The 23,775-nt window shown below is 43.1% G+C and overlaps 1 protein-coding gene across 1 annotated transcript; it reads left to right on the forward strand.

The window, feature by feature from the left end:
* The first annotated feature begins 285 nt into the window (after window positions 1–285).
* On the forward strand, window positions 286–22,487 carry LOC138807719 (splicing factor 45). Its single transcript, XM_069993500.1, has 12 exons — window positions 286–456; window positions 4,554–4,694; window positions 7,167–7,283; window positions 9,175–9,341; window positions 10,319–10,416; window positions 13,589–13,645; window positions 15,003–15,144; window positions 18,502–18,665; window positions 19,851–19,924; window positions 20,646–20,744; window positions 22,014–22,086; window positions 22,202–22,487. Exons 2-12 carry the CDS (start codon window positions 4,572–4,574, stop codon window positions 22,303–22,305), a joined length of 1,218 nt encoding a protein of 405 aa, XP_069849601.1. The 5' UTR covers window positions 286–456; window positions 4,554–4,571; the 3' UTR covers window positions 22,306–22,487.
* Window positions 22,488–23,775: the final 1,288 nt, after the last annotated feature.

Here is a 23,775-nt window from a genome sequence, read left to right on the forward strand (position 1 = left end):
CTTTGGAGGTTCGCCTGTGGGATTCATTTTCAGTTTTTGCCACACAAAGATGGTTTTGAATGAAGGAGAAAGAAAAACGCACGTCTTACCCCTGGGGTCAGCCTCTCACGGACTTGGAAACCTTGAGCAAGGGCGACCCCTGTTGTTAGCAAAGGAGGCCAGCGTGGAGGCGTGTGCAATGTGGTCCTCCCGCCACCAGGGGCGCGGTGCGAGCCGGCAAGGGCGGCAAGGCGCTAGCGGCGCAGGCGCAGACGCAGGCGCACGCGCACACACACGCTGCCGGCCGCCCGCGCTCCTTCGCCCCGCGCCGCCGAGTGCCCTGCGGACTCGGCCGAGGGTCGGCGCCGCCGCGGGCCTCGGCCTTCGGGGGGGGCGGGCTTCGGCGGAGTGCGGGTGGGCTCCGCGCTGCCGCCGCCGCCGTCGTGCCCTATGGGCAAGATCCGCCCGCCAGGCCCGGTAAGTCGTTCTCCTGAGGCCTGGGGATGGCGGCCCGACTGGGAGCGGAGACCCGGGGCAGGAGCACCTTCCCCGGGAGGGCGCTGGACGCGAGGCCGCGGCTTTAGGCCGCGAGGGGGCTGGGGGACTCCGGCGCGCCTGCCGGACCCCGCGGTCCAGCCCGCCCTCCGCCGCGGGCGCCTCGCCCGGCTCGCCCCAGCCCTCCGGCCCGCCGCCGCCTCCCCGGCCCCCCGGGTTCCAGACCCGCTCCGCCCGTCTGTCCGTCCGACCCTCCCTCCCTCCCGACCCCTTCCGATCCCTCCGTCCTTCCCCGTGCGGATCTTGTCCTGACCAGATTGGGTCAGTGGGCCCCGCTGACCCCGAATGTCTGCCCCACGGAGGCTCGGGGTGCCCGTGGGGCATCCCCGTAAACCGGAGCTGGCCGGGCCAGGTGCGAGCCGTCGGGGACGAGGGCCGGAATCCGCCCCAGCTCGCAGACGGATGGGCGGGAGGCCTCGGGAGGCGATGTTGGAGGGCGCCACGCCGTCCCCACGTCTTGAGGGGATAAAAGCTGCCGCCGTGCAGAGATCAGGAGTCCAGGGAGTGCGAGATAACTTACAGACAGACTTCCAAAAGGTTGGTTAATCCGTGTACCGCATGGGTACCATTAGGACAGACCGCTGACCCGGAGCCAGCCTATCTATGGATCTGTCTCCCTGTATAGAGGTATCTAGATAGCCATGTATACCTCCATGTACAGAGAGAGACACAGATGTTTTTACCTATATATGTTAGAGGAAGGAGTAGCTCTGATTGTGGAGTTCATCAACTTTATGGAGTACGTGGCGAGAATTGCTACACCCTTCCTGTAACTTCATTGGAGTTGGTTTTCTTTGTACCTGGCTTTCATTACCTGCATGTTTTCCCCTTATAATCTTTCAAGCACAAACAGATGAGCCTAGGATACTGATTTTTCAAACTCTTTCATAGTAGTAACTAGGGAAAAAATGGAAAAGTGTTCCGTTGAACACCCACATTACTGCTTACCTGTAGTGGACTTTGGTTTTGGTCCCCGCTGGTCTGTTGTATTTTGGCTGTAGCACATTATGTGTGTGATTGGGAATATTAAAACTTGACCAGGTGGCAGGGATGGAGGAATAGGGGGAAAAAAATCTTAATTCTCTGAACTGACAAATTCTACACAAAGTTGTATATTTTGTGAGCGTCCAAGGAAACCACCCTTCCTGATTATTTTCCTCTGTATGTGTGCAATATTTCTCAGGCTTCAGTGAGGCAGCTCTCTTTTTATGCTTGTTAGACTATGGTTTGTATGGTTGTATGATGGGAATAGTTTTTTCCTAATTAATTATGGTATGTAATTCAAGTCTTAACAATTTTTACTTCTCTAAGTTATGTCCTCAAAGGGCAGATCTGCAGACCTTAGTGTTCCATACTAATTATTTTAAATAATGCATTGATATTTGCCTATTCATGCACTCCTACATTCAGGAAATGTTTTTAGAGTACTTGAGTGTCCCAGCTAGAATCCCTGCCTTTCAGTGGCTTGTGGTAAGAGACAGAGGTGTAAACCATTAGGTAGCATGTTACCATTAGGTAAATGTGTCATGAGCAACCAAGTTTTGTTATGTTAGGGAAAACTAATTGGGGGTGGTTTTATTGTGGGGAAAGCAGTCAATAAAGGCTCTTAAGGTAAACTTAGAAAAATAAACAGCTGTGGCACTTTGGAGATTTCTTCCATGTTCTTTTTCCTGTCACTTGGACATGTTTTTAAAAAAAAAAATTCTTTCCAGCTTAAATGGAACCTTGAAAAATTACCATCTGTCTTCTGGCTGAACCTTTTTTTTTTTTAATAGACATTATCACCTTTTACTGTACAATGTGAGTACATTACCTGACCATGGACAGTGGACAGTGTCACCCTCACTTTCTCCAAGTTTTTCCTTCTCATCCCACCTACAAGCCTTATAGTTCATTTTCAACTTAGTGTGTAGTGAGCGCCACTGCCCTATTTGTTCACTCTGTCCATCCATTTCTGTGCCCTCCCTTTATCTACCAAATACTGATAAAAAAACAAGACAGAAAAGAAGACTAAAACAACAGCAACAAAAGCCTCTAGCTTCTGTTTCCTGGACAGAATGGTGTTTATGGTATTTTTTTAAAAATGGCTGGGCATTTGTGGTTTATGCCTGTAATCCTAGTTACTCAGAAGGCTGAGGTGAGGATCGCAGTTCAAAGTCAGGTGAGAGAGTCATAGTCATTTTTTAGCTGGGCATTCATTGTTTGGTTTACGGTTTGAGTTTTCCTATGTTAAAGTTTAAAGATACATATGTGAATAGTGAGTTTTTAAAAGTTTGGGGTTTTGAGCTGGGCGCCGGTGGCTCACGCCTATAATCCTAGCTACTCAGGAGGCTGAGATCTGAGGATCTCAGTTCAAAGCCAGCCTGGGCAGGAAAGTCCGTGAAACTCTTATCTCCAATAAACACTCAGAAAACTGGAAATGGCGCTGTAGCTTAATTGGTTGAGTGCTAGCCTTGAGCTGAAGAACTGAGGGACAACACCGAGGCCCAGAGTTCAAGCCCCACGACCGACCCCCAAAAAAAAAAGTTTGGGTGTTTTTGGTTCAGGTAATGAGTACTTGTGTTTTTGAATAGTGAGTTTTGAGCTCTGAGAGCTAGAAGAAAGTGCACAGAAACCTCAGAAGCCATTTGGTACAATGGTCTTCATCCTAACTAGCAATTTCTAAACAGGTGGCTTGGAAAGTATTAATGGCAGTCTCATTTCCTGTTTGGCTGTGGGTCAGACACTGGTTTTAGCCCAGGGACAGAGCCATGAGCAGAACAAAGTGGATTTGGGTTTTCGTGTAGTCTACAGCAATAGGATTAAATGGGTTTTGAAGCAGGCCCCAGAAGGATTCTCTCTGAAACTTTGAAGATATGCTTAATTTCTGTATAACTGTGAAGAAGAATCATCACTGTTTGCTTGATTTGGTCTGGGAGTTTTCAGAGGCATTTCTGAAGTTGGGCGTGGTGTCTCCAGCCTATAATCTGGTTACTTGGGAGGCAGAGGTAAGGGAATTATGGTTGGAGGTCGGCCTGGGCCTTGTTAATGAGTGTGAGTGGCAGGTGGTGTTGTCCACGTCATCTCCTGTCATCTCCCATGACAGGGGGAAGCACTCTTAGAAGGAGGATCACAATCCGGGATGGTCGAGGAATACAGCAAAATCCCACCTCAGGAATAGCAACACTGCAGACGCTGGTGGTTTATGTCTTTAATCCTAGCTACTGTGGAGGCTGCCCTCTGAGGATCACAGTTTGAAGCCATCTGGACCTGGGGGGCGGGGGGTCTATGAGAATCTTATGTCCAGTTAATCAGCAAAAAAGCCAGAAGTGGAAGTGTGGCTCAAGTGGGAAAGCACCGGCCTTGAGCAGAAAAGTTAAGGGACAATGCCCACGCCCTGAGCTCAAGCCTCAGTACAGTTACACACGTGCACATACACACAACTAAACCATGCCAATATGGGCTGGAGATGTGAATGAAGTGGAGGAATACCTGCCTGAAGTGTGAGGTTCTTAATTCAAACCCCAGTGCCTCCAAAAAGAAAAAAGGCCTCTCTAGATGCCCAAGGCGGGGGCTTGTGTGCTATTCTCTGTGGATCCTCCATGCAAGGAGAATCCTAGGTCATTCTTTCGTTTCTCATGTGTTCAGTGGCTGCTTTTATAAACCTTGCTTCTCTGTGGCTGAGGGCATTTCATTTAAAAATCCAAACAGGCTGGGCCCTGTAGCTCACATCTGCAATCTCAGCTTCAGTAGGGAGAGATCAGAAGAGTCTGTAATTTAAGGTCAGCCCACGCTGAAAGTCTTATCAAACAACTAGTGAGTGTTCCTGGCTGTGTCCAAGGCATAACCCAAGTGGGTTTTGATTTAGTTATTTTCTCTTTCTGTGAGCAAGCAATTTCTTACTTTAAGAAGTGGGCTGTGCTGGCAAGTTTAGAATGTTGAGTTGGTTTTAAAGACTGCGGGTGGGGTGTGCTACAAGGGTGTGCTCAGTGTCGGGGTGTATTGTGCGTTCTTTGATCTCTGCTCTGCGTGCCTTTCAGCATTAAACTGGAGAGAAGATGTCCCTGTATGATGACCTAGGAGTGGAGACCAGTGACTCAAAAACTGAAGGCTGGTCCAAAAACTTCAAACTTCTGCAGTCTCAGCTTCAGGTGAAGAAGGCAGCCCTCACTCAAGCAAAGGTAATGGCAAGACAGGTCCAGTCTCAGGAGCCTGTGTGTGTGCTCAGGGGGGGAAGCCAAAAGGGGGGATTGTAGCCTGCCCTTCTTCCTGTTTATTGGCAAGAGGAAGAAAGGCTTAGGTCATTTTGCTTCTCCTGGGAGAATGTCTAGCCAGGGTACTGGTTTTTCAGACTTCAGTCTGTCTGAGTTGGAGGAAATGTATTCAGAACACTAATTTTGTAAGTACAGACAGCCCTGATAGAGGCTGGAGCTGCAGCAGTGTGCCTCTTAAGTAGCACCTGCTGGATGGCAGTGGGGTGGTGTAGGCGGAGCTCTGCTGAGTAAAGCTGTTGCACACGCATGGCTACAAATGTGTCCTGTATACTTCTAGGTGGAATCAGTCCTGTTATGGTTGTGAAACATATTAGAAATTGGAAATATTCTTGAAATAACGACATATAAAATATGAAAAATATGTCATTGACTTATATTTGACAAGTTGACTTGTTGAATGTTTTTAAAGATAAAAGTGATATTGTGCTTGCTTGTTGTTTAAGAGTCCTTATGTGTTAGAGTATGCATTCTTTTTATTTATTTATTTATTTATTTTTTGGTTGGCCGTGGGGCTTGAACTCTGGGCCTGGGTGCTGTCCCTGAGCTCTTCAGTTCAAGGCAAGCGCTAACCACTTGAGCTACAGCACCACTTCCAGTTTTCTGATGGCTAATTGGAGATAAGAGTCTCACAGACTTCCCTGCCCCAGGCTGGCTTTGAACTGCAATCCTCACATGTCAGCCTTCTGAGTAGTTGGAATTACAGGCATGAGCCACGGCACCTGGCAGAGCAGGCATTCTTATTCCCCTAGTGAGGTACTTCGATAATGAAAAGATTTTGTTCTGCTTTTTTTGTTTTGTTTTTGCCAGTCCTGGGGGCTTGTACTCAGGACATGAGCACTGTCCCTGAGCTTCTTTTGCCCAAGACTAGCACTCTACCACTTGAGCCACAGCAACACTTCGGCTTTTTCTGTTGATGTGGTACCGAGGAATCGAACCCAGGGCTTCATGCATGCTAGGCAAGCACTCTACCACTGAGCCACATTCCCAGCCAAGATTTTGTCTTTGTATAAAGCGCATAAATAAAAGATCACAGATAAGCAGCCAGGTGCTGATGGCTCACACCTACAATCAATCCTAGCCAGCTGGGGAAGACAGAACTGCAAAACTCGTACCCAGTTAATCAGATAAAAGCGGAGGTTTGGCTCAAGTGGTAAAGTACAAGCTGTGATCAACAAAGCCAAGTGAGAATATAGGGCTCTGAGTTCAGCCCTAATACTGGTGCGCGCACACATACAAAGAAAAACCAAAAACTCCCCTAGTACTGGAATTATAGGAATGTGCCATCAACACACCCAAACTCAGATTTTGTCTTTAAAACAAACTTGCATCCCAAATGAAAGGAAGGTTTCAAAACAAATCTTTTCTCTTTAATTTTAACTGGCAAGTTTTTAAGGTCTTTTTACATTTCATGTCTTTTATTTACATTTAATGTATATGCTATATAACACACACATATAGCATATATATGGGGGGGCAGGGCTGGGGTTTGAACTCATACTTGCTAGGCAGGCACTATCACTTGAGCCACACCTCCCCATTTTGCTGTAGGTTTTCAAATAGGGTCTTGTGTTTATGCACAGATGGTGATCCTCCTGTTTATACTTCTCACAGTGCTGGCCAAGGGCATCCTGCTCCATTTACCTTTTGTTGGTTGAGGTGGAGTCACGCCAACTTTTTGTCTGGGCTAGCCTTTAACCACGATTCTCCTGATTTACCTCCTAAGTAACCAGATTATTGGTGTGAGCCATCATACCCATTCTCATGTGTTTTATTCTTGAAAGTCTATGTGTGTGAAATAATTTTCTCTAACAAGCAATTTCTAATGCTTAGTAACATGAATTCGATTAGTTTTTCAATCGACATAATTAATGAACAATCTTAATTCAGTGGAAGATAGCAAAATGAAAAGGCAAAGTCAACCTAAGAGAGAGGCATTCAGTTTTCAAAGTTGCTGAAGTTATCAGGTGCAAGTGACCTTGAACAGTTTTGAGGTAGGTTCATCATAAAAGTGCGAGATCAGGATAATAGATCCTAGGAGAAAAAGAAGCCCAGATGCTCAAGTATCTTGCTCAGGCCTTCCCAGCATAGCTGTTCCTTTTGAAGTATCCACACATTACAGTGTGCTGCAGATTTGCCCTCCAGAGGCTAAAATCCTATGTGGAGCTTTCTCACATCTGAACTTCACATATAAACTTAAATATGGGGGACCACCAACGTGGACTAAGCAAAATAGAACAGGATTGTAATAACTTTTGAGTTAAAATACAGGTGGATTTTTATCATTTCAAATTTTGTACAGAAACTAGAAAAAAATCTTTGTTACAAGTATTATGAATGTTAATTTGAAACTTCAGTATACCTCTCTTTTTTCTCTTTTAGAGCCAAAGGACAAAACAAAGCACAGTCCTTGCCCCTGTCATTGACCTGAAGAGGGGCGGTTCCTCAGATGAACGGCAGATAGTGGACACACCACCACATGTAGCAGCTGGGCTGAAGGTAAGCTCACATGTACCTGTGACCCGGCACGCTTCCATGCAGTCAGTAGTTCATGGATTTGTTGCTCCTAAAATACAAGCGTATCTCAACATGCAGAAAAGAAAAACAACTTTGAATCCTACTCTTTAGCAATTAAACTTAAGTATTTTTCTGTTATAAGGCTTCTCTGATTTCTGTAACCTGTTTATTTTGGATTAAAATAGAGAAAAGGGACTTTTAAGAAAAAAAAAACACCAAAACATTTTTGTTACCATAAGTTTTATTATCCCAGTGACTTTATCTAGCTTAGAAACAGCATCTTCCTGTAAGCTGAGTTAATGAGGAATATCTGATAAATGATTATTCAAAATCATTATTAAAGCAACACAGAGGAACAAGTGAATTTCATATAAATTGTAGCTATTTCTCTACAGATGGCATTCAAATGATATGTGGTAGTATAAGTGACTGACTAAAAAAAAAATCAAAAGCTTAACAATAGCCAGGCTCCAGTGGCTCACACCTTTTTTTTTTTTTTTTTTTTTGTCGGTCATGAGGCCTGAGCACTGTCCCTCAGCTCTTCAGCTCAAGGCTAGCGCCTTACCACTTGAGCCAAAGCACCACTTCCAGCTTTTTCTGCTTATGTGGTGCTGAGGAATTGAACCCAGGGCCTCATGCATGCAAGGCAAGCACTCTACCACTGAGCCACCTTCCCAGCCCCCATCACACCTTCTATCCTAGCTACTTGGGGCTGAGATCTGAGGATTGAGGGTCAAAGCTTGCCTGGGCAGGAAAGTTTGTAAGACTCTTATCTGCATTAAAACACCAGAAAGCCAGAAGTGAAGCTGTGGCTCAAGTGGCAGAGTGCCAGCCTTGAGCAAAAACAGCACCCAGGCCCTAAATTCAAGCCCCAGTATTGGCACACAAAAAAGAAACAACTAGTGGTTAGGACAAAAAGAAAGAGCTAGCAGAAGAAAGTATGAAAACTTAGAAAAGAAAGTTGAATTAATACCAAACCAATGGTTTCTAACCAACCTATTTTCTGACTGGCTGTATATACTGTCTCCCTTTTGTGTTTTCTTGTTCTCTGTTCTGTTTTTGCACTACTTGGGATTGAACCCAGGGCCACGCCAAGTGCTAATCAATGGTTCTACCACTTGAGCCAGTCCCACACCCTTTGGTTTATTTTATTTTTTTACATAGGGTCTCAAAACTTTTTCTAGGCTGGTCTCAGAACTCACATCTCTGCCTCTGTGGTAGCTGAGGCTACATATATATACTATCATACCTGGCTTCTAATTTTTTTGTTAAGTTTGTTTCTTTTCTAAAAACTTGATTTTAGAGGAAATAAAATTGTTATCATTGGAACCTGATCTTAATGGACTTCAAAAAAAATGATGCTGGGATAAGAATTGTGTCAGACTCACATTCTGAAAATCAGATTACCTGGAAAGAAAGAATTTTCTAGAGAATTTTAGAAGTCCAAGAAACTGCTTTTTAACATCGTAATAATGTAATGTTGGGCCCATCTCATCAGAATCTAAAGTTATTCTAAATGATGACTAACCGTGAATATGTTATTCATGTATTGTCTGAGTTGCCTAGAATGTTTCTGTAACTAAGAGTTTTTTTGCTCCCAAGTGCTAAAATCTTGAATGTCAGTTCATGGTGACTTACGTACAAGTGTCATAGAGTAGTTGGAAATAGTGGTAAACTAAGAGGCAAAATTCTTCACTGTGGTGCAGCAGGAAAGCTGGCTAGCTGCTGCCTGGTGAATGGTGATATCAGGCAATTTTTCCACTCGTCTATAAAGAGGCGGTGTAAGTGATCTTCAGGGCCTCTTATTCTGTACCTTAATCCTGTGAGTAAACTTGTGCGATGATAACCTAATTGGGTGTTTTTCCTTCCCCAGGACCCTGTTCCCAGTGGGTTTTCTGCAGGAGAAGTTCTCATTCCCTTAGCTGATGAATATGACCCCATGTTTCCTAATGATTATGAGAAAGTCGTGAAGCGCCAGAGGGAAGAGCGGCAGAGGCAGCGTGAGCTGGAAAGACAGAAGGAAATAGAAGAGAGGGAAAAGTAAGGCTTCGTTTGGGCTGGGGATATTTTGCAGCTGAAATGTTCATTGGATATTAATGAGTGCCAGCTCTAGGACTGAAGTTAGTTATGTAGATCTGGCAATCACAGAAAGAGTTAAAATGTTTTTAAGAATTGTGAGGTATTAAAGTCTTTAATATGGTTAAATAGTTAATGTCTATTAAATACACAGACCGTAAATCATTTAATGAGTGAATATGTACCTTAGAATACTGTTACCGAGCTGGGCGCCGGTGGCTTAGGCCTGTAATCTAGCTACTCAGGAGGCTGAGATCTAAGGATCATGGTTCAAAGCCAGCCCAGGCTGAAAAGTCCGTGAGACTCTTATCTCCAATAAACCACTAGAAAACCAGAAGTGGCTCTGTGGCTCAAGAGGTAGAGTGCTCACCTTGAGCTGAAGAGCGCAGGACAGCGCCCAGGCCCAGAGTTCAAGCCCCACAACCAACCAAAAAAAAAAAAAGGGCTGGGAAGGTGGCTCAGTGGTAGAGTGCTAGTGCTTGCCTTGCATCCCTGAGGCCCTGGGTTCGATTCCTCAGCACCACATAAGCAAAAAGAGAAAAGCCGGAAGTGGTGATGTGGCTCAAGTGGTAGAGCGCTAGCCTTGAGGTGAAGAGCTGAGGGGCAGCACCCAGGCCCAGAGTTCAGGCCCATGTCCCGACCCCCCCCCCCAAAAAAAAAAATAGTTACCATTCATTTAAACGTTTAAAAGTTAAATGTCAAGAAAATATTTTTCTTGTTAAATTTTATAGGCCAAGTTCAGGTTATCTTCTGAATGTTTCCTTTTTATCTTTGCTCCTTTGGTCTTGAGAGCAGTTGAGGCCACTGACATACAAATTAATCATTTATTAAGGATGAGGGTTTGTATATTTCTCTGCTAAGAGAAAGTCAAGGTGACATCCCAGCTTCCTGTCTCTAAAATGATGGATGTGAGGTGAATGATCATTCCCTTGTTGTCCCAGGAGGCGTAAAGACAGACATGAAGCTAGTGGGTTTTCAAGGCGGCCAGATCCAGATTCTGATGAAGATGAAGATTATGAGCGAGAAAGAAGGAAAAGAAGTAAGGCTTGCGCATAAACACTGTGTTTCACACATGAGAAATAATCCCTGTATTTGCTTTGTCGTCTGTAGTCCCATCAGTCCACATTTTATATAACTTCAGCTTATGTCATGTTCATAGACCTTTTCTTTGAGCTTCAGAAACCCTTTCTGACAGTAACATGTATGCTGTGAGGATAGTGTACACTCTGTCCTTACACTTTTCCTAACCTGATATTTGCCTCTAGTCCAGCTGCTCTGTCGCTTTAACGTTAGATGAGGAATGGGGATGCGAACTCAAGAGCATGCTTGTCACCAACACCAGTGAATTTGAAGACTGCTTAGCCTCTCTGCATGTTTCACATCTTGCTTGGGAAAGCAGGGAGACAGAAATTTGTCTCTCTCTGTACAATGTTGTGAGCAGAGTTTTAGTTTAACCATTACTAGCTATAATAGGAATTGAAAGAATAGAATGCTTGTTTAGGTTCATGGTGGTGTGATCACAAATGAGAATAAATGAAGAATTTGAATCTTCTGTTTGCCTGTTAGATACCAGACACTCTTTTGCATTCTCATGGAGTTTTTCCTGTAACCTTCACAACTCTGAACAGGCTCTGCTACTCTCCCCTGCTTTGTAAGCCTGGAACAGGAGGGCATGAATGCTTTGCATATCATACAGGTCCATTTTTCCGTCTTACCCATGAGTTTTATTTGCCTGTAACCCTTGTTACAATGTTACTGTTACCATCTTATCTGAGGGGGTTCAATACTCCAGTGGACTATTGGACTGCCACTAATAGATTGGTGTGCTTTAATCTGGTTTGTAGCAACTTGCCAGTAAAAACCCAGAACCTTTCTTTTTCTTTTTTTTTTTTTTTTTTTTGGGGGGGGGGGTCCAGTCGTGGGGCCTGAACTCTGGGCTTGGGCACTGTCCCTCAGCTCTTCAGCTCAAGGCTAGCACTCTACCACTTGAGCCACAGCGCCACTTCCGGCTTTTCTCTTATATGGTGCTGAGGAATCGAACCCAGGGCCTCAGGCATGCAAGGCAAGTGCTCTACCACTGAGCCAACTTCCCAGCCTCCCAGAACCTTTCTTTATTGAACTTTATTAAACATCAGTTTGCTTTCCAAAGCACATCAGAATTTGTTTAAAAAAATGGTAGGAAGGGCTGGGAAGGTGGCTCAGTGGTAGAGCACTTGCCTTGCATGCTCAAGGCTCTGGGTTCGATTCCTCAGCACCACATAAGAAAAAAGCCGGAAGTGGCGCTGTGGCTCAAGTGGTAGAGTGCTAGCCTTGAGCTGAAGAGCTGGGGGACAGCGCCCAGGCCCTGAGTTCAGGCCCCACGACCGGACCCAAAAAAAAAAAAAAAAAAAAAAATGGTAGGAAATATTCCAAAGAACTGTAAGAAGGTTTTATTTGGGTTCATCTTTCTTCGTAGGTGATTTTTATCACCCAGGCTGTGAGCCGTAGTGCATCTGTAGTGGTTTTAATTCCTTTCAGACATTTTATGTTGATGACATAGAATGGTTTTGTAACCAATTTTAATTTACATTTTTAAGTTATTTTATTTGTTAAGCCATGCTATATTGTGGAGGAGGGACATTGAGACCCATTCTCCCTGTGTAGCCTGGGCGGGCCTGGAAGCAGCCATGTAGTAACTTTACCAGCCTGGGGCTCACAGTCCTTTTGCCTCCATCTCCTACTAGGATGCAGGATGCTAAAATGCAGGCATGCACCACCATGCCTGGCCCATAATACCTTAGAGGTCACACCTAATGAAAAATTTCCTAATGTCCACTTGTGTTCTCTTTCCAGTTGTCACACAGCCAATGGAAAGTTCTCTCGTATCTTTTGGTTTTTGTCTACATTCCCTACCCAGTGAACCCCAGCAGGGTTGTGACAGTGTGTTCTAACCACTTCTTCAGGAGCCACTTCCAATAAAGTGTTAAGTTTGTGTCACTGAAGCGTAGAGGAGGGGTCTCCCAGCTTTCCAGCTTCCCTGAAAAATTGCAAGTCTTTGAGAGCTCATAAAAGCATTTCAGGGTGTTTCACAAAAGAGTTACACATAAGGTGAAAGTTTTAACAAGGGTTTATTTTAGTGAGACAGAGTTGAAATAGGGAGAATACATAAAGAGAGAAACGTTTCCTGCCTCCCATGTGGGTAATGGGACTTAAAGACTCAAAATGGCCATTCTTAGTTGAAGCTTGCATGCTTTTTGAGCTAGGTGAATACACCTGGTCTTGTCTATATAGCAATTCTCAATCCTTAGACAGTGGTTCTGGGTGGGCAAGATGGCCAAGGCCTGCCCAAAACCCACATCACCTCCAGGACTTCCTGTTGCCACATGTGTCCTTTATTTTTTCTCTCTCTACCCTTTTATAAGGAATTCCTAGATCTCTAATATTTCAAAGAAAGTAGATTTGGATTGCCCCTCCTATGTCCCCTAATCTTGTAACTTAACATTAAAGAAAAAAAGCAAACCCACAGTATGGTGAGTGAGGAACTTACCTGCTTTTTTAGTTGTTTGTTTTAATTTTTGAGTCTGGCCCTCTGACATTTGTTAAATAACACAATTTCCCTGCTTCTTCATCTGTCCTGGCTTAGTTTTGCACCCTTTAGAAAAACTTGCTATGTACTGGCCACTTCTCATTTGTTCTCTGGTTACTTTCTGAGCGGGAAACGGTAATAACCTGCTTCCAAGGTTTCTAAAGTTAGAGAGGTTGTGTATTACAAGCATCAGATGAGTGATGCACTTATAGCAAATAATTATGCTACTCTTAAGGATACTGTTAGTCTGGATTTTTATATTTTATCTTAAAATTCACTTAATAATTCCATTCTGGGGATTTTGAATGCCTGTTAGGACAACAGTTTTGTGTGTCTTGAGTTTCACTAATTTTCTATACTTCTAATTCTAGCTTTAGATGCCTGATGACTTAAATGTTAGGAATGGAGTAGCAGGATATTTTTTTCCTTCTCTCCAAGAGGGATGGGTGGACAAATCCAGCACGTGGACATGACAGGTGTTGCAGTCCTTACGAGCCTATGAAAAAGTCTCCTTTATTTATTTGTGGGGGCAGTACTTGGGATTGAACCCAAGCTTTCAAGCTTCCTAGGCCAGTGTTCTGCCCTTTGAGTCATGCATTTAGCCTTGGTATTTCCTCCTTTAAGCACTGTGTTTATATTTTTGCAGGTATGGGCGGAGCTGCCATTGCCCCACCCACTTCTCTTGTGGAGAAAGACAAGGAGTGTAAGTAGTTCTCTTCTGCTCTGTGATACAATTTTTTTAACCCTATTGTGGTGACTAAGCTTTGATTCCTGAGTTTCCTGGGTTTAGGTCTTTGCCTAGAACCTGTCTCCTCTCAGAACTCCTGATACCACTAGGGGTTGGGTCTGATGCTCACTTCTGCTCTGGTAGTGAGGAGGCATTTCTTACCGTGCCCTTTTTTTTGTTTTGTTTTTTTGTTTACAGTACCCAAGCTTAACTACCACTTGAGACATGCCCCTTTTGCTTTTTTGTTGAAATGGATTCTTGCTAACTTTTTTCTGGGCTGATCTCCTGATCTCTGCCTCCTGGGTTGTTACTGAAGTTGCAGTTGTGAGCCACCACATTGAGCGTATCAGGCCATGTTTATGCCAGTCTCTGAGGCTTAGATTTTTATACAGTGGAGTCCATCTTTTTTTTAAGCAATTTGTTTTGCTTTCCCCCCCCAAGTGTTCATTTAGAATTAATGAAAACAAAAGTAAACACATTACCAAAAACAAAAGTATGTTTTTTGCTCACAGGATTAGGACCTGTTATATTCATGACCTTTCTCAAGGGGACAGTACCTTCCTTGATTAAATTGTTTTCCTGTAATTCTCAGAGTAGATAGATGTGTGCCTGTTATTCTGTCCTCTGTCAGAATGTGTCCTTCTGCTTCTCCAAAGCTCTTCTAGAATCTGGGGGTTGGGCTTGGGCTTGGAAGTTGCATGTAGATCATTTTTTCATGCACAGAGTTGAGCCATACCTGCGGTATCATAACTAAATGTGATCAACTCTAATATTCCTTTGATATAGTACACTATTTGTGCTATTTTTAAAGAATGTAATTTTTTAAAATATTACTACATACCTATTAACAAACATCCCCAGTTGAAACCAGTCTCTGAGAATAGGACTCAGGTATCAGGAGAGTTTACAGCTTCCCATGGTTCTGCTGCTTATCTGAGTTGAAAGCCCTGTTGGGTGCATGGCTTTGACCTCACACCTTTCTGTCTGAGAGGCCAAGGAGGAAAGTTAAAGAATCTTAGGACAGGCACACAGATACTATGAGAATCAGGATTGTATATCTTAAAGATTTAAGCAAGAAAATTGTAAAGACTTTAAAGAATAAATAGCCCTTGAGTAATGCAAGAACAACATTTGAGGGGATATAAGCCGCAGAAGAAGCAAAAGTACTGTCCTACCGCTGTTTAAAAAAGAATTTATATAAAAGAGGATTACATAAAATTTACCTTTTTCTTTGTAGTAAGCAAAAAATGTAGATTAAATCATTTCAACATAAATAATTGATACAAGATCAGATTTAGTAGTATTTCAGTGAACTTTTATCTTTCTCCATCAGTACCCCGAGATTTTCCTTACGAAGAAGATTCAAGGCCCCGGTCACAGTCTTCCAAAGCTGCTATTCCCCCTCCAGTGTATGAAGAACCCGACAGGCCCAGGTCTCCAACCGGGCCCAGTAACTCCTTCCTTGCTAACATGGGGTAAGACTTGAGGGTTCTACAGAAGAAAATGTACACGTGGCTCCAGGAACTCTGTGAAACATTGGTGCCTTTTCCAGTAGAACAGCTCATTTGAAAATGGGACCTTTGGGCCTACAGGAAGATTTGTGGTATATTTGATCACACAGGGCCCTCTGCTCAGGGATGGGCATTCAAGGCCTGTTTGATTGTGTTCCAGCTGTGGTTTTGTGTTAAACAGGAAGTCTTGACTACTAGGTGATGAACATTATTTTTCTGTGCAGGAACAGTTTTTGCTAATGTTTTACAGATACTGTTGTAATACTTGCAAGAAAAATGGCTCAAATCCGGGCGCCAGTGGCTCACACCTATAATCCTAGCTATTCAGGGGCTGAGATCTGAGGACAAAGATTCAAAGCCAGCCTAGGCAGGAAAGTCCATGAGACTCTTATCTCCAATACATCACCAGAAAAATGGAAGTGGCGTTGTGGCTCAAGTGGTAGAGCACTAGCCTTGAACTGAAGAGCTCAGGGACAGTGCCCAGGCCTAGAGTTCAAGCCCCAAGAGTGACCAAAAAAAAAAGGCTCAGGAATAGAATTAGAGCTTAGCTTATTTCCTTTTTCCTTTATGTATCTCTTTTTCCTAATCAAATGGGTCATTTGCCTGAAGGTCCTGGCCCGGTACCTTTGGTTTCAAACATGGTTTGAGTGAATGACCTGGGGCAGTACATACACTAAAATTAGAACCGTGTGGAGAAGATTGGAAAGACACACAACTTCCTCAGTGTTCCATATTAAAAAACAAAAGCAAAAAAAAAAAAACAAAAAAACCTTGGTTTGAGTTATAAATACAAGTAGGTCACTCTGACTATAATTGGATATTTGTTTGTTAGAGTATAAAAATCAGTTTTAAGGCTGACCTTCTGGTAGGACTTGTGGATTTTTCTTTTTAACCCCAGTAGACTAGCCGTGCATTTCAGTTAAGAGAACATTTTTTATGTTGTTTATGATTCTATGAAGGACCATGGAACACACCAGAGTCACAGTAAGTTCTTTGTTGGGTGGGAACCAGACACTTCCTGTGGTGAACCACAGCTGGTGACAGAGAGCGTGACCCGACGTGGCCTGGTGCTACTTTGACGCGCTCACTTGCCTCTGCTTTGGTTGTCAGCCCTCAGGGCGGTGACTGGTCAGAGTTGGAGTAGATAGAACTTTAGTTTTTCCTTCCCACTGCTGTCATTTCAAGTGCTCAGCCACTCATAGCTAGTGGTAACAGTGCGGGTACACACACATTGACATTACTGCTATGAATCTTCCTGGACATGGCCGCCTTAGGATGTCTAGACGTGGAAGTGCTACTGGGTTTGGGGTGTGCCCCTCCCCCTTATGATAAAAGGTGACTATTTAGTTCCCCTATAAAAATGAATTAGATTGGGCTGGGAAGGTAGCTCAGTGGTAGAGTGCTTGCCTTGCATGCATGAGGCCCTGGGTTTGATTCCTCAGAAGCACATAAGCAGAAAAAGCCAAAAGTGGCACTGTGGCTCAAGTGGTAGAGCACTAGCCTTGAGCTGAAGAGCTGAGGGACAGTGCCCAGGCCCAGAGTTCAGGCCCCACAACTGGCCGGGAAAAAAAAGAATTATATCTTAGCTGGGAATCAGTAGCTCATGCTTGTAATCCTACCTACTCAGGAGGCTGAGATCTGAGGATCACAGTTCAAAGCCAGCCAGGACAAGGAAAGTCCATGAGACTGTTATCTCCAATTAAACACCAGAAAACCAGAAGTGGCACTGGCTCAAATGGTAGAGCACTAGCATTGAGCTGAAGAGCTCAGGGACAGCACTTAGACCCAAAGTTCAAGCCCTATGACCAACCAAAAAAAAAAAGAAGTAGATCTTGAGCTTATCCTTAAGAAAGATGCATTGTGCTGTGTATAGCTTTGTGGTTTTAGTCTTTTTTTGCCCTGGAATAGTTTGTTCAAAAAAAGTCTAAAAAAGAACTGTGAAAGATGAAGTATGGAGACGTAGTTCTAATAGAAACAGGATTTCATGCCTCAAGGCTAAGCAAAGGCTGTCATTCAGAAGCGCCTTAAGATTCAGCAGGCACTGTAATGTAATAGAAGGATGCTCCTAACTGTTAAAGAGTTGAGAAGCCAGGTGCCAGGGGCTCATGTCTGTAATCCTAGCTACTTAGGAGGCAGTGACCTGAAGACTGAGGTTCAAAGCCAGCCCTAGCAGGCAAATCCTCTCTCTTTTTTTTTTTTTTTTTTCCTGTTTTGGTCGGTTGTGGGGCCTCAACTCAGGACCTAGGTGTTGTCCCTGACCTCTTTTGCTCAAGGCTAGTGCTTTATCACTTTGATTCACAGCACCACTTCTAGTTTTTGAGTGGTTAATTGGAGATGAGTCTGCCCAGGGTTGGCTTTGAACCACAATCCTCAGATCTCAGCCTCTTGAGTATTTAGGATTACAGATGTGAGCCCCTGGTTCCTGGCCCAGGAAATTCTTTGTCTCCACTTATCCAGCAAATATAGAAGTGTCACTCAAATGGTAGAATGCCAGCCTTGAGCAAAAAACAAAAGCAAGAGTATTTGAAGCCCAGAGTTCAAGTCCCAGTACTGGCACCAAAACAAAATTAAACACACAAAAAAATGGGCTCAGAAACATGAGTTTGGATGCTTTTTCACTTCTACCATAACACCAATGGAAATAGTTCCAAATGAGACTTCTTTTATTGTGCCCAATCTTAGGTGAGTTACTACTCTTGGCCTTGATGTTGTTTTCCATGTGTTACACCTTAGATGATCTCCTAAGGTTCTTGCATTTGAAAGTTTATTATGCAATTTAGAAAAATACCACCATCTTTAAGTTCTTGACAGTGGTCATAAGCAGTGTGGCAGTCCAGGCAGGGAGCACAGGGAGAAGTCATCAGAGAAAAGTAAGGCTCCACTAGAGATAAACTCACTATCCTGGGTGGCACTCATTTGTTTTGCTTTGTTTATTTATGCTGGTCCTCAGGCTCAAACTCAGGGCCTAGGAGCTTGTCCTTAGCTTTTTCACTCAAGGCCGGTGCTCTACCTCTTGAGTCACACTCCCATTTCCAGCTTTTTGTTGGTTAATTGGAGATAAGGTCTTACCGACTCTCTTGCCCAGACTGGCTTGGAAATGTGATCCTCAGAACTCAGCCTTCTGAGTAGCTAGGATTATAGGCATGAACCACCAGTGCCCAGCTTCATTGTTTTCTTTTACATTGAACATCCTGAACATCTAAAGACTTACTGTTGTATGTGATCTCTCACCAGAAGGTGATAGCTATGAAACAAAATCCAGCCTAAGCTATACTTGGCAGCATTGATACTAAGGGCCCTTTTCCATTGTTCTCCTCCTAGGGGCACAGTAGCACATAAGATCATGCAGAAGTACGGCTTCCGGGAAGGCCAGGGGCTGGGGAAGCACGAGCAAGGGCTGAGCACCGCGTTGTCTGTGGAGAAGACCAGCAAAAGGGGCGGCAAGATCATCGTGGGTGACGCCACCGAGAAGGGAGAGGCTCAGGGTGAGTGCAGAGGGGAGGCGCGCCCTCCCTCTGTCAGCAGATGTCAGTCCTGTGCTCTAAGAGGGTGCATTTCCCTTTCTGTTTGTGAAGAAAGAGTCCTGAGGCTCATCTTTTGCTTTGTCAGAACTGAGGTAGAGAGATGAAGGCCTGTGGGAGGACAAGCTAAAGCTTGGGCAGAAAATAAATAGCCCTGAGGAAAATAATGTCATACCTGCTTTGACTAGCAAAACATCTTGTTGGCCTCATAGGAAGTGTTTGTTTTCATAGCGTGTATGCATGCCTGTGTCTGATCTTTTCCATAGTTCTTTTCCCCAAAATTTGTTACAGATGTGGTTCCTCATTTTCATACAAACGGCTTTCTGTCTACTGTTGCTTTGTCATCTGTAGTTGATGTCTTAGTATTTTGTTCTCATTTGATTTCTATAATCTGTACTGAAGGCCTGTAGCAATAAGATAAACATGTCTTAGCATTTTAAACAGAAAAATGAGTTGATTTTTGAGTCAATGTAGCTGAATTCTTTTTCCTAGAAGAAAAAACAGTAAAGTACCCACTTGCTCTGCAACTCAGTGAGCCTGGATGTATTTGCTAAAAACAGTAGTGTACTAATTGTGACAATATCTGAAAGCCAGTGCTTCAGATGTTCCTGCTGGGCTGGGAAGGTGGCTCAGTGGTAGAGTGCTTGCCTTGCATGCATGAGGCCCTGGGTTCGATTCTTCAGCACCACATAAGCAAAAAGAAAAAAGCCAGAAGTGGCGCTGTGGCTCAAGTGGTAGAGCGCTAGCCTTGAGCTGAAGAGCTGAGGGACAGCCCCCAGGCCCAGAGTTCAGGCCCCAAGACTGGATCCAAAAAAAAAACCAAACAGATGTTCCTACTTACTGCTGTGGGCTAGTGACCATGAACTGTTAGTCTAGCTAGGACTCACCAATCAGGGTCATACTGTGCTGTGTCCACCCTTTAGGAGGTAAAATATAAGCCAAAACTGGAAGGTAGTGGTAGAAGCTAGAAACTTCCAGAAAATAATATGAAAGCATATACAAGAGCAAAGGAGGTGTTTATATTGCCGAGGTTGATTGCAGAGATACTCATTGATGACTTGGGGACACAACTATTGTGTTTACTATTAGGTAATTAATCACAATAATAGGACTTAGTTCCGTAATGTCTGATGATATGTTTTAATACAGATGCATCCAAGAAGTCGGATTCAAATCCATTAACAGAGATACTTAAGTGCCCTACTAAAGTGGTTCTGCTGAGGGTAAGAAGCAAAAGAATGATACCAGTCTTACCTTGATTTTTGTGTGTTGCCCCTACTGCTATCATAAAGGTTAAGGCTGAAGACTGGACATGGTGGCTCACACCTGTAATCACAGCTGCTTGGGAGGTAGAAATGGAGAGAATTGTGGCTTGATGCCATACTAGGTCAGAAATTGTTAAGACCCTGGGAATGGCGACACAAGCCTGTCACTCTAGCTGCACGTGAGGAAAGTTAAAGAAAACTGAAAATTTTATAAGACATTAGCAAATAGCACCTTCAGATAGGTCCTGTGGTGATTGGTTTTTATCTTACCTGTCACTCAAGTACCAGTTTCTTTGCTAAATACATAAAGAATGTTGTGAGTAATTGCTTTAAAATGTGAGGTTGCTAGTAATTCTGCTTCATTTGATGCTTGAATAGATGACCTTGTAACTCTTTTCAAAGCTTAATGTATTTTTAAAGAAATGGCAGCTTTTAGATATGTCAAGGACAGTTTTTCATTGCATCATTTGGGATTAAGAATATTTGCTGTTACGAATGAAAGTTTTGTTTATAAAACTATTACAGGGGCTGAAAGCTTGGCCCAGCAGTTGTCACACCAGGCAAGGTGGAAGCCCTGAGCTCAACTCCACACTTCCCCAAAATACACCCCCTTCAAAAACAACCCTCTGTTACATATGTGTAATTGTACTTGGGAACTGAATATTTTGTTTGTTTGTAGAACATGGTTGGTGCAGGAGAAGTAGATGAAGACTTGGAAGTTGAAACCAAGGAAGAATGTGAAAAATACGGCAAAGTTGGGAAATGTGTGATATTTGAAGTAAGAGGGGTTTTCGTGTTTTTGGTTTTTTTTTTATGTTATTGATTATGTTTTAATTGGCAAGTTAGAAAAGATGCTACAAATAGAAAGCTAGAATATTACTGTATGTAACACCATCTTGCTGTGACATATTGATTAGTTATACTTCTCGTTTATACCAATTTTGATCATAAAAATGATTTCAGATTTTATTTGGGGAAGAAGTGGAAATGTTTCATTTACGATTGAGGGTCAGCATAGTGATTACAAGCTTTGACTAAATGTTGAGATTTAGACATGCGTGAGATTCCCAATATTTTTATTACCTGTTACATATTCCGTTCTGTATTGGGAGTGTTTAGGATACAGGAAACATGTTCTCTACTCTCAGGGGTTATGTTTAGTTGAAGAAATACAAACACATAACTAGAGAATATTTAGTTGCTAGTTTGGTAATGCTGATGATAAGCACAGCAGTTGAGAAAAAGGTTATCAAGAAAAATAGAGAAGGCTTTAAACAGTATCAGATGTGGGGCTGGGAAGGTGGCTCAGTGGTAGAGCACTTGCCTTGCATGCCTGAGGCCCTGGGTTCGATTCCTCAGCACCACAAGCAAAAAGAAAAAAGCTGTGGCGTTGTGGTTCAAGTGTTAGAGCGCTAGCCTTGAGCTGAAGAGCTGAGGGACAGCGCTCAGGCCCAGAGTTCAGGCCCCACAACCTGACCCCCCCCAAAAAAAACCAAACAGTATCAGATGTAAGCTATGTTTTGGACTGAGCAGGCAGACATGGGTATGGGGTGAGGAGTACTTCCAGTGGGGTAGCAGGAGACAGTGAGCAGGCCTACCCCAATGGAATGGTGGCTGTGGTAGATGAGTAGGAGATACACTGGCATGAATGGATTGGAGCCTTTAGAAGGCCTAGAAAGCTAGACAAAGCCAGACCTGATCAAAATGTATGTTAGTGAAACGCAACTAGAGTACGAGTTCTTTTCATCTGAACTTGTGCTTTTATTTCTGCTGTTGCTGCTTTATCTTTAGCTGTTTGATGATTACATAATTATTCCTTGTCAGCTGGTATAGGCAGCTTACTTGAAGAAGTAAAAAAAGCTTCTTATCTGGGTGTTACCTGCTCCTAACATGATGCCTGGCATAAAACAGACATTAAGCACATTTGTGCTGATGAATAAATTATACTTGCTTAGTAATTTACAACTTGTTCATGCATGATGATAATTTGCTCTAACACAAGTAGTGTCTCAAATAATAACTTTACTCATTCTACTTTATTTTCCAGATTCCTGGTGCCCCTGATGATGAAGCAGTTCGAATATTTTTAGAATTTGAAAGAGTTGAATCAGCAATTAAAGGTAAGTTATACCAGTAAGCGTCAAGGAATATTACAAGGGCTGGAGATTAGACTGTTATTTAAGCTAAAGCTACAGGATACTTCTATTAACTGGTTGTCTTTTGTTTTCTTTTTAGCTGTTGTTGATCTGAATGGCAGGTATTTCGGTGGACGAGTGGTAAAAGCATGTTTCTACAATTTGGATAAATTCAGGGTCTTGGATTTGGCAGAGCAAGTTTGATTTTTAAGAACTAACGTCATTCCGATGATCCTCAAATAAGACAGACTGGGCAGAAAAAGGCATCAGCTCCATAGATGTTGGACACTGAGACTCTTGGAAGGACTTCTAAGGGATATGTTGATTGATCCCTTTTTTATTTTGTGGTTTTTTAATATAGTATAAAAACCTTTAAAAAAAAAATCTGTGTGCCTCTGGTTTTTTTTTTTTAATTGCTGGTTTCTAATCAATTATAACTTTTGCTGGGATTTCAGGATAATTCTCAGTGCTTCAGTGATGTGGCATGTCTTGCACCAAAAACAACTATAGGATTTTTGTTTCAAGGAGATGTGGAATTTGTATTTAATCCTTTTCTTTTTTCATTTTAATAAAGCCTACAAGTTATTTAATTGTGGCTTCACAAATTCCATAATAATAATAATCATGTTAACAGTCTACCAAAGGTGGAAATATCTCCATTTGCTAACAGAGAGGTTTCTCATGACTCCTGTCATAGAAAAAATCTTGGCCATGTGCCAGTGGTTCACACCTGTAATCCCAGCTACTCAGGAGGCTGAGATTTCAGGATCATGGTTCAAAGCCAGCCCAAGCAGGAATGTCCCTGAGACTTATCTTCAGTTAACCCTCAGAAAACTGGAAGTAGTACTGTGGCTCTTAGTGGTAGAGCGCTACCCTTGAATGAAAGAGCACAGGGACAGTGCCCAGGCCATGTTCAAGCCCCACAACTAACCAAAAAATTATTTATAATCTAAGATTGAGGAGTTGTTAGCCTACCATGACCTGTTTGGCTGAGTCATAACTCACACATAGGATTTGTGATGGATTTATGGAGTATATAGGTATAAAAATGACTAACGTTTATTTTCAGAGATTCAATCATAAGTCTCTAGATCAGAAATGACAAAACCCAAAACCTAGCATGTACATAGTAAATGTGTATCCAGTTATGTTTTGGAATGGTAGTTCCTTGGGATTTCTTTTAGGTTGGAAAAATTTGCATTTGTGTTATTTCTGTTTTATATGTATGTGTGTTTATATACGTGTGTGTGTGTGTGTGTGTGTGTGTGTGTGTGTGTGTATACATATATATATATAAAACATACTATTCAGCCATGTCACTACTTAAGCTGTATTACCAACTGATACAATTCTGGAATTGTGAAAGATCATACCGTGCCGGGCGCTGGTGGCTCACGACTGTAATCCTAGCTACTCAGGAGGCTGAGATCTGAGGATCGCGGTTCAAAGCCAGCCCGGACAGGAGAGACCATGAGACTCCTATCTCCAATTAACCACCAGAAAACCGGAAGTGGCGCTGTAGCTCAAGCGGTAGAGTGCTCCCCTTGAGCTTAAGAGCTGAGGGACAGCGCCCAGGCCCAGAGTTCAAGCCCCACGACCGACCAAAAAAAAAAAAAAGATCATACCATTAAAGTATAAGTTGTTCATGTTGCTTAAAAATGTAGCAGAGGGCTG

Source organism: Dipodomys merriami, unplaced genomic scaffold (assembly GCF_024711535.1).
Source record: "Dipodomys merriami isolate MVZ:Mamm:240054 unplaced genomic scaffold, mDipMer1.0.p SCAF_429, whole genome shotgun sequence".
NCBI classification, from domain to species: Eukaryota; Metazoa; Chordata; class Mammalia; order Rodentia; family Heteromyidae; genus Dipodomys; species Dipodomys merriami.